Source organism: Alosa alosa, chromosome 9, assembly GCF_017589495.1.
Source record: "Alosa alosa isolate M-15738 ecotype Scorff River chromosome 9, AALO_Geno_1.1, whole genome shotgun sequence".
NCBI lineage: Eukaryota > Metazoa > Chordata > Actinopteri > Clupeiformes > Clupeidae > Alosa > Alosa alosa.
This window is the reverse complement of record NC_063197.1, coordinates 19,857,446-19,868,433: the sequence shown is the minus strand read 5'-3', so window position 1 is coordinate 19,868,433 and position 10,988 is coordinate 19,857,446. Positions and strand designations below refer to the sequence as shown.

General features: G+C 41.2%; 1 protein-coding gene across 1 annotated transcript; it reads right to left on the bottom strand.

Moving 5' to 3' along the window:
- Positions 1-4,097: 4,097 nt before the first annotated feature.
- lpxn (leupaxin) lies at positions 4,098-10,864 on the bottom strand. The gene is made up of 9 exons (XM_048252660.1): positions 10,757-10,864; positions 9,057-9,172; positions 8,886-8,941; positions 7,915-8,014; positions 7,339-7,602; positions 6,947-7,120; positions 6,446-6,527; positions 5,823-5,971; positions 4,098-5,440 (listed from the first exon to the last, which is right to left on the bottom strand). Exons 1-9 carry the CDS (start codon positions 10,767-10,769, stop codon positions 5,168-5,170), a joined length of 1,227 nt encoding a protein of 408 aa, XP_048108617.1. The 5' UTR covers positions 10,770-10,864; the 3' UTR covers positions 4,098-5,167.
- Between the last annotated feature and the right edge of the window lie 124 nt (positions 10,865-10,988).

The window sequence follows — 10,988 nt, the reverse complement described above, 5'->3', positions numbered from 1 at the left end:
CCTCAGTGGGACTATACCTGTCTGGGCATTCCAGTGCCCTGCGCAGGGTGACCGAGGGGCCACGGGCAGTTTAGAAGCCGAGTAACGTTTCAGTGTCACTCTGGGGCACCTCTCCTCTCGCTCCACTTCCCTGCCTCCAAAAGCTCCCGCTCTGATGACCATGGTCCGGCGCACACACACAGGCTTCTCTTACCCCCGTGCTCAGCTGTAAATGCCACCTGGGTTCCACTGCCCCCACACACACACACTAACCCCCACAGATGGTGTTTTATTTCAGGGGCCCTTTTCTAATTCCTGTGAAAACTTCATACTTAATTTCATACTTCCACCCATGCATCAGAACAGTTTCTCTCTCTCTCTCTCTCTCTCTCTCTCCTTCTTACCCTATCCCTCTCTCCACATTTACAGCATGCCTTGGGATTCTCCTGCTTGTTTATTCTTCTGGCTGCATCTCAATTAGTATAGCAGACTGCAGTATCCCTCGGCAGCCATCCGGGCTGTCTGTACACAGTTTGACAGGATTAGTGTCGCAACTTAAAATGTCTGCGCTGTTTGGCTGCCTTTCCAAGCTGAGTCATTGTCATACAAACACTGAGCCAATCCTGTGTGCAGGAAACTCTACATTAGAGTAGGCTTTACAGTTATGAGAGCAGAGGGGTTGTAAACAGAGGAGAAGGCCTCGGCCAGTGTTGTGACAACGGCTTGTTTTAATACAGAGAAGGAGAGTCGGAGTGTCTTCTAATTCGGTGGTGACATTGTGATTTATCCTTTCACACCCTCTTGACTGCTCTTATGCTGCTGTCAGCCTTCCATGCTGCGACTCTCTCTGCACAAAGCCCAGAAACCCCCAACAGGGATCAGGAGGATCAAACTGTTCTCTAAAATGCTTCAAGAAGGGAAAGGCTCAAATCTAACTAGATGTACCGCATAGCGGTACAAAATATGACCGCCGCTCAGTCCTGTACATCCGTTCCGCAAAAATAAATCACACTTCAATTTGTCTCCATCTTTTACTCCATCCCCCACTCTTGAAACTTTTGTGTGTGCTTGTTTGGCATGGCTGAGTGTGTGTGTGCGGCTGCGCAGAAAGTAGCCTACTGGTGCTGAAAAGGTGAACAGATTGTAGAATAGCCAAAGAAGATGTAGCATTGTTATAAAACCTTTAAAATCTCTAAACAATCACAAGTAGGGCAGTTCATCACAGTTCATCTATTGTAACTGGATTGATGAAAGGTCACTTACACCTGTAGGCTACATTGTATTTGGGAAAAGCAAAAGGTATCAGCATAATGTTATTTATTTATTTATTTATAAACAAAAACATCTCTGTCAGTTCCATGCCGTTTTCATCAGCTATCAAAAACAAAGGTCATTTTTGGATGGATGGATTTTTTGTGAATGTTTCTTCTTCTACATAAGATTTTAGTCATCTTTAGTTCATGTGATACTTTATTGTCAATGCACAAATTAAGTAACAGTAGTCTGAAACGTTATTGTTAATGCACAAATTAAGTAACAGTAGTCTGAAACGAAATGCTGTTTTACATCTAACCAGTGGTGCAAATAACTGACATGTCCAAATGGGCCTTGGGATGAAATCAAATGGGATGAAATGCGTCGCTAGACAGTTCATACACATTTTAACGGGCCAAAGTTGAAGAGCTGTTGTGCGTTATTGTTCGTGCAAATATAGGCTGATTCATGTTCCCTTGCATTGTGTAACTGAGGTCCATGGCTAGTCTGGCTTTCACCAGACCAAGCTCAATCTTTTAAGAAATCAAAAAATAAATAGCGGGCAGATCAGGCTGGGTTCACCCAGCCTAGTCCATAGGCACCCGATATTGCTTAATTTTCCGATTGAGATATCCACGCTCTGGCTATTCTAAATGCAAAAATGCATCAGGGAGTTATGACAAAACTGTAACTAACAAACTAGAGCCTAATAGAAAGCTGTAGCTTCCCTAAGCTACAGGTAGGCTTATAAGGTAGGCCTATTTACAACATAAATTGTCAATAGGCTATGCTGGCGACACAAATAAAATCTCCTTTGGAAACCAATGGCTTTCGCCTTACAGTATCAAGCGGACTTAAACTGCCATATCGTGGCGAAAAGTTGTAATAAAATTCACGCAGCTCCATGAGTCAAGGAAAGCGCGAATGAAGTAGCCACTTCTAAATGGGACCCACTACACAGTAGCTTAAGGTGTGTTGCTAAAGCAGCCATAATGAAATGAAGGTGTCATTGTTTGGATACTTCACACACACGTGCTTTTTAATTTCACAGACTACAACTGTCAACTACAACTACCAAGCTGGAATCAAAGCACATCGATTCCCCTCTCACACCCTGCACGCACTTAAAACAAATAAACAAGCGTCTCAGTCTCACACATGTATAGGCAAAACTGTATCAGACTGGTGTAACGTTGGTAAATCTTCCATTGCACAGAATGATTTTTGTAGCACGTGCAACAAATGACAGTCGAAAGATACAATTACAGTGCTGCTATCAATTTGCTTGGTATAACCGCATTTATAGTTTTCTACAAATGCAATCAATCAAATTGGCCTCCATCACTCAACAAATGCTAATGGTAACATTACCTAGGTCCTTATTGATATTATAAGATTAACGTACCTGCAGTAAAAACCAAGCATGTCCGATAAACATCCTCAGATTTATTTCGGCTTCAAGAAGAAATGGGAATTACATTTCATGTGAACATTGTCCTATCCTTATTAGACATTCTCTGTGGTAAACTACAGTCCTTGTAGGAAGCGTCCATTGTTTTTCCAACCCACTTTTAACTTCCAACAAAATTACGTCTCACTGCAACGATGCGCCATCTAGTGGACAAACGACTACTTATCGCCAATACTGGAAATGCAGCCATTATGATGATGATGAATATTTGGCTTTCTTTTAATCCTACTGAATTTGTAATTATGTATCCACCGTTCTAATACCGATAGTATGTGGGTGCCTGTGTGTGTGCATGTGTATATGTGTGCACTGCCATCTACAGGCCAATGAGTGTACAGTCACTAAATGTACACATAAACTAATTTTTTTTAGACCCCCCCATGGATGAAATTCTACGAAACTTGGCATACCCCCAGAGAATGCCAGGTCAATCATACACATAAAATTTGGTGCAGTTCTGAACATCTTAACTGAAGATAGGGGCGATTAAAGCAGAATAATATTGCATTTTCATTTTTTACCGGGGGGGTGCAAATCACAAATGAGTGATTATGGGCCAGGTTGATGTGGGCCCTTGAGACCTACATACCATAAAAAGATTCTTCATCCTCGGTGCCCACGGTTCAGGTAGTTATTTAGGAAAAACTGCTTTTTGCGGTTCGGGGGCCCAGCACGGGGAGTGGCCCCGGGACTAAAACAATTTTTTCCGTGAAAAGTCTAGTGGGGCTACATACCCACCAAATTTCATGTGCACCGGTGTTTGATTGTCCCGGTATCGTTGACCAAAAATTCAGGAAGTAGATGACTAAGAAAAAAAAAAAAAAAAACTTTGACAATCCCTATATGACCGCGGCTTAGCGGGCGGTCATTATAATAATAATCATCATACGAACTCCTGTAAATTACATAAATACTAGTTTATAAAATTGTGATAGCTGTTCTCCGATGGCATTTGGAGTTGGAGAATGACCTCTAATGGTAAATGAGATGTGGAAAGTAAGGTTGAGCAATTATTATGTTGGGGTGGACCATTGAACCTGTTCATAAAAGTGGGTCCAGAATCATTTGTATCACAGTTTTTAATATGCCATGATCCTAACTCTAAAAACATGTTTACCTGGCGCAGTGTTCATACTTAAAATTAAATGCAGATTCTTTGCACACTGTGAAATGGTTTTAGAGTGGCCATTTGATCAACGACCAGCTATTAGCTCATTTGCAGTTGTAAGCTCTTGCGCAGAACCGAAAAATATTTGTTGATGTTCAGCATACTTTTTTTACAGGTTTACTGCCCATTCCTTACACTGCAGCCAGGGAAGCAGCAGGCAGAAAAGCTTGCAGGTGTTTGGCCTCAGTCCATGGAATCAGGAAAAAAATACATGTTCCGACAATCTTTTGGGAAGTATTTTCGGTTTATTCCAACATGGCAAGGAAACAATAGCTCACACTTAAATGTCTCAGCCTCATTAAATGTGTTTAATCAAAACACCTGCAGGCTGTTTCCTGATTGCTGTTTGCACATTTGGCCACATCTCCGGCAGCCTGAAATTTGTCCGGCAGACTAGATAATTGAAAGTGCAGAGGCAAATTGCCCTCTAATTCCTGCTGTCATCTTGATGGGGTGGTTCGCCCGGCACTAGAGACCCTGGCGTGGCCGTGGCCTGGTGGATTACAAGTCACCGAGTGCCAGAGAGAGCTGTCAGGGCTATACAGCAAGGCTTATGATGAACTGCAGTCGGAATGCCGTGGGACTCCCCACCACTGATATCTAAAAAATTCTTTAGATCAGTGCACCGCACGCCAAGTGGACAAACTGGACAGGCACAGGACGTCTGAAGGCAATCTAATTGTCATGACATCAATGCTATTACCTCTGCATTTTTTGTTTCTCTTGCGCTCGTAACATGTAGTAGGCCTAGTGATTGTGGTAGCAGAAATAATAAGAGCCGAAGAGCACCAGCAGCAGTGGTAGCTGAGGGAAAAGAGTCATGTGTTCTGGCTGTCCTTTAGTCCTCTCTGTTGGTTTGTTATAGGCTAAACCAATAATGAAAAACAATAAAAGGGGAAATTAATGACTAGTGTAACTTTACAATCCTTTATTACATTTATTATTAGGCTACTATGCTTCCATGTTGGTGATTTTAGCACTATGTGTCTTTTGTACTATACATTAGCAGCAAGCAGTTTATCTGGTGTAATTTGATTTAGAGTAGCTATAGCTATAGTATCCAAAAAGTAAAAGAAAATCCAGCCAGAATCATTAAAAGGAGAATATTGCAGAATCAAAATCCTCTCCCATCCATAGAACACAATGCCTACAGGATTGATGAAACTTTACTTCGACAGTCAATCTACAAAGAGACCAGATGGTTTGTTGAAACTCAAGTTCAGCTCAACATCAAACTCAAACATCAACTTAACCAAACCCAACTGATTTCCTGTGGGTATAAAAACAGCACTGTGTCACTTTGTCATGAACAGTTTCCCGTGGCAACCCTTGCAGTACGGCTTGCCCTCCTGCTCCTGGAACACACCCTGACTGAGCTGCCGGAGGCAGAAGGCGCAGACAAAGTGCTCGGGGTGGAATTTGTGGCCCATGGCGGCGATGAGGCGGCCGGTGATGGGAGCTCCACAGCTCCCGCAGAGCGTCCCCTGCCGCTTGTGGAAGTCCAGGGAGCACAAGGGGCGACCGTCCATGTCAAGGAAACACCCATCATTGAAAGGCTGCAAACAGTCCTGCAAAAGTATGAACAAGGGCATGGATGAACAGAGGGATTAAGAGCTTGTCACAGTATACAGCTATGTCATGACTGTGTAATGGCCCAAGGAATGTATTCACAAGTCTTTATGAGGATATCAAGGTAAACCAGGTAAACCAGTAACAGAACAATAAGCTGCCTTCAGCTAAATTGTATAGCCTCTAAACTGCCTTTTTTCAATAAACTTTTTTACAAACATTTTTACAAACATTTGATAATAACAATGATGACATTATTGGTTATTGCAAATGCCTGAAATATTTCCATTATTCCGTAACCATGTGAAACTGCAGCCTTTTGAAGGACATTTTAACAGAGCCCTTGAATAATTCTGTCATGATTTGGACCACTTGACTTACGGCACAGACAAAGCAGTCCGGGTGCCACACGCCATTGGCGGCTGTCAGGTAGTTCTCCTTCACCGGAAGGCTGCAGCCAGAGCACTTGGGTGCAAAGAGCTGATAGAAGTCTTTGGTGCAGTACGGCTTCCCCTCCTTCTCCATGAACCCTGTGCAGAAAACAGTCGGCCAGTTACGCTTGCACTCTGGTTATACTGCTCTTACCACAGTTTTGAAAGTGTTTTGGTGACTTTTGACACCTTCCGCAAAAGCTCATGATTCTTCTTCGAATCAGTCATCCACAAAATAAAGATAGCTGGCATGTTATTTTTACATGACTGACAGGTTTAGAGAAGAGAAGCTTAAATTTCCTTTTTTCAAATAAGGTGTAATCCATGCACCTGCTTGGATTTAGTCGGTAATTTTGAGAAACATGAATACTAACATAGTGAACAATCTTAATAATTTCTATATATTCCATTCCTCTCCTCCATGTCACTTTTGTTTATACAGTACTTTACATTTAAAAAAAGCAGGACTTCACTATCAGTGGAGATTAGCAGACTCTTCACAGTTTTCCAGGCAACTATTAGAGCTCTACAATGCCCTTTTTGAGTAAGTAAACGTTAAATATGGCTGTTTACCATCTGTTCCAAACACCTCTCCACAGTGGGTACAGAAGAAGTGTTCTGGGTGCCAGGTACGATCCATAGCAGTCAGGATGTTCTGAATTAAATATAGAAAGGCAAATACAGCGATTGCTGGCTGATCAGACTGGAAAATAAACCAGTTCCACTAAACCTAATTTAAAGTGGCAGTACTTGGGTGTAGGTAATATCTGACACTAAGGTAATAGAGATTTAATGAATACTGAAATAGCTGAGCAGCAAATACATAGTGGCCACTGAAATAACCTACAGCTACTGTACAACTTCTATTTATGTTTTAGAGAATATTGGCAAGCCATTCACAGATCATACAGATACTCCTCTTGATAAGAGATTTCATTGAACAGTTCTTAACTGTCCACATAAAATGTACTTTCTTGGTTTGTAAAACTATGTAGTAGTGGTATAAGTATTCTAAGTATACATATACTTATAGTATATATATTGTTGAACAGCATTTTCAGGATTCAACTTTACATGCACAATGGCGCCTTTGCAGTAGGCACATTTGGGTGAGTAGATGTCCTGGTAGTCTTTCTCGCAGTAGGGTTTGCCATCTCTCTCAAAGAAACCTGTTGTGCCCAGCTCCTGTTTACACTCGAAGCACACAAAGTGCTCAGGATGCCACACCTGCCCCAGAGCCGTAATCATCTACATGTGGACAAACAAGGGAGAGGAAAATCAGAGACTGACAGAGAACTTGGGCAAGTCTTCAGGGGAAAGCAATGCTATGGCTCAAGTGGCAGCATCCTGGAGTTAGATCCTAACCTAACCTGTGACCCATTCCCGGTCTCACCCTCGTCTCTCTTACTGAAAAAAGGCAAAAAGCCCCCCAAGCTATACTATAAATTAGGGCCCACAGTCTTTACCTTTCCAACAATGCACTTGCCACAGGAAGCACAGTGGCCCTTGGCAGTGGTGCGAACCCCCATCTTCTCCATGTCGGAGCTGAGGCCCCCCAGAAGATCATCAATGGCATCAGTCTTCTTTGGCTTGGCTACGTCTGTGCATGTCTCAGGTGACTTTGACGTGTCGACCGATACTTCCACACTCCTCTCTGTCTTATCTTTCACACTCCGTCTCTCTTTCTGAGCGAGAGGTGGTGGGGCTGATGGAGACCCTGTTTCTGGGACCTATCAGGAAATAACATGTCAAGACAATACTTATAAGCCAACATTTAGATTATGTACATTTGGTTTCTCTAAGTCAACTTTTCCTCATGGAATGTGAAAACAATGTCTTAAATTTCACATCAGAGTTAGCAGCAGCAGCACTCTGCTCCTGTTATCTAGTAACATCCATGAATTGTTTACCTGCATCTCACACATACATAAATATCCATTGAGGAGGAATATGCTGCCCCCTGTTGACAGGTTGTAGAACATCGTTGAGTGGCACAAATTAATAGGAAATGGAGACAAGGGAGTGTGAGCTGCAGATCTTACCTCCAGATCCAGTCCCAGCAGCTCTTTCATGATGGAGTCCAGCTCTCGGGTGGCTGTAGCTGGACTCATTGGTTCACTGGCCCCTTGAGCTGATGGTTTACTGATTAAAACAGGGAGGAGGAATAATTCATCCCATTTTTGACACTGCTGCATTCCTCTATTTGATCTACCTTTACATTTATTCATTTGGCAGAAGTGACTTACAAAATGAGGAGCCACATTGCAAAGGAGACTTTAGGGAACAATACATATAACTTTACAATATATTATTAATAATATATATTTATAGAAATAAATGTAGGCCTACTGAAACACTGATTGTTGAATGCGCAATATATGGCTAATTTGGAATACTCAACAGCCAGATTTAACCGGGCGAAGCCCCAAACTGTGTCGGCCTGGGGATACGTAGTGGTAGAATTGAACGAGCTCCTTAGAGATTAATATCGCATGTGTTTGTAAAAAATGTTGTTTATTTGTTTTCATTTTTAATTTATGGGCCCATCTTCTATTTTGTCTTTTATTTTACTCATTAAGGGGTGTACAACTGTTCTCTTTAGTTTTGATTTTTCCTTTTACTGTGGTGACGGATGTACTGATGCTTGTGTGTTAGTGTAGTTTTGTTTATGTTGTGAAACTTTCAATAAAAAGTAAATCACAAAAAAATAACTTTACACCACAAGAGCACCAGAGAATGAGTGTCAAAGTATAGGCTATAAGAATAGTCAAAGTGTAGTCGAAGGAGGTGTTAGAAAGAGTAGGAGGTAGAAGGAAGGAAGGAAGGAAGGAAGGAAGGAAGGAATGAAGGAAGAAAGGCAGTGCACACACTTATCCAATTTAACAGAAACCGATAGACTGCATCAAATTGGTAGAGAACCAAGCAATAGCAGCAAAGCGTCATCTACCTGCCTGAACTCAAGGTGTCATACTACGTAGCAAGATATCATGAAAAAAATAACATTGTTATGTACCTGTAAACATTGCTGGCAGAGGGCTGTCCTGTTCTTGTGTGAGCTGGTGTTGGAATCTGTTACAAACGGTTAAAAAGACCTCCGTTCAGATCTGTGACTGGGGTGATCTGTAAAATGATCTTAAACCAAAAGACAAAACTGTACGCATACAGGTGTCCTTAAAGCTCCTACCCCATATCCACTGTTCCTTGTTTCTGTGTTCGTAGACACCACTGTCGTCTTAACAACTGCTCCAGGGGCAATTGTACTTTTGTCAGAGGTCTGAGCCAATTCTTCAAGGAGTAAATCTGAAAAAAATACATACACAATAAAATACATTTGGGCACTATAGACTAATAGGCCTCTGAGCTCCAGCAACCTGTCCAGAGCTCCAGTTTATTAATATGCTTTTCCTGGATATCAAATTGATATAGCAAGTTCATCCGTAAGTGGAGCCCCAGCACTGGACAGGCACCTGGTCAAAGCCTTAAATGGTAAGAAGAGAGATACTATCCAATATCCATGTTTTAGAAAATTAATTTGTAGTGAAGAGCTCAAATGCTTAACAGTTACTTTCCTCTGTAGTAGTTACATACAATTTTGTTATTGCATTTGAATAGTAGCGAAACACCAACAAATTATATTCGCTGATATGTGAAACTGCATTTGCAGTAGTGATACTAGTGTCTCTCATCTCTATTAGACATTTAGTAGACATTTAGTACACCTAAACATGACTTTACACATTACATGTATTTATAAATTCACTTTCAAATAAAGGGGCAGATATAGCCTACTACTTTGTCAAATGGGGTTTGCAAGGTGAAGACAGCCATGAGCTAACTTATTTCCTGAGGAAGTGAGTCATATATTACACTGACGGAAGTGAAAGAGCAAATTGGGTGACAAACAAGTTTACTCTGAAATTCACCCAACGTTCCCCATCAGAATGCTGACTGCATTTGAATAATAAGTTGAACCACCAAAGGCTGGTGACTCAATCATCTTTCCTGAAAAATTACATGAAGAGCACTTAAGAATAGTTAAGAAGTAGTAAACTCCCCATCTCTTTACTTGTAAAAGAAAATGTAAAAAAAAAAAAATAATAATACAGCGTCTTGGCATACAGCCTTTTATCGAATGGCGTAAACCTTACATGCCAATGGGGCCTCCCCTTTCTCATAAAACTGCACCAAACAGACCTATTCATTTGAACTGAGTTGATGAAAGACCTGAGATGTTCCACTGCAGTTTTACACTGGATTACATCTAACAATTTACACTTTTATTCCAACTGAGACACAGAATAACACAGATCACTATGAACACTACCTGGGCATTAAACCAGAAAAAAAAACATATTGACACTCTTGTTGTTCATGATCCAACAGTCTAAAAAAGGAACATATTATGTGTGCTGTGGAGCTAACACATGCACATTCGTAAATTAATGAATGAATGTTTGGATCAAACCCACTTGCCAACCCATAATTTTTTCAGGCCTACCTCTCTAAACACAATGGTCATTCAAAGAACATGATCAGTGTTACTAAATAGAATAAAATAAAATTAAAAGAGATGTTTAGTCTTTTGCATAAGATGTTTGTAAAAGGTAAATATCCGAAACCACCATGTGGAAAACAGAAATCACCATGTGTTCTGAAAAAAAAAGAAACCCAGGCAGCCATTCCCGTCAGAGTGAACTTTTGTGGTAAGAGACACCAAAAGCCCCACTCATTTCACATTCACAACAGAAACATCCCATCAGGAACAAAGTTGATCATCATTGAAAGTTTGCCCTTAAACATCTCAGGAGTGTCTCTACTATCAGGCATGGAAAGTAAAAGTACTTGAAACACATAAAGCAGCAGGAGAAGATATTGTATACTTACCTAACTCATCCATGTTCAGAGATTATTTGATGGTTGCTATGTTGGCTATGTATGTGTAGGCTGTACAGTAGCCTACGTGCTTGTGTGCACTTTGTAGCTGTGACTTGATTTGTTAACAGACTCCCTGTGACAAACCAACCAGATTTCATCTCAGTGGTGGCTTCCTTTCTCACTTCAGCAAAACACATTTGCTTCACTCCCCTCATCTTCTGTTATGCCAGGCTTCCGCTTT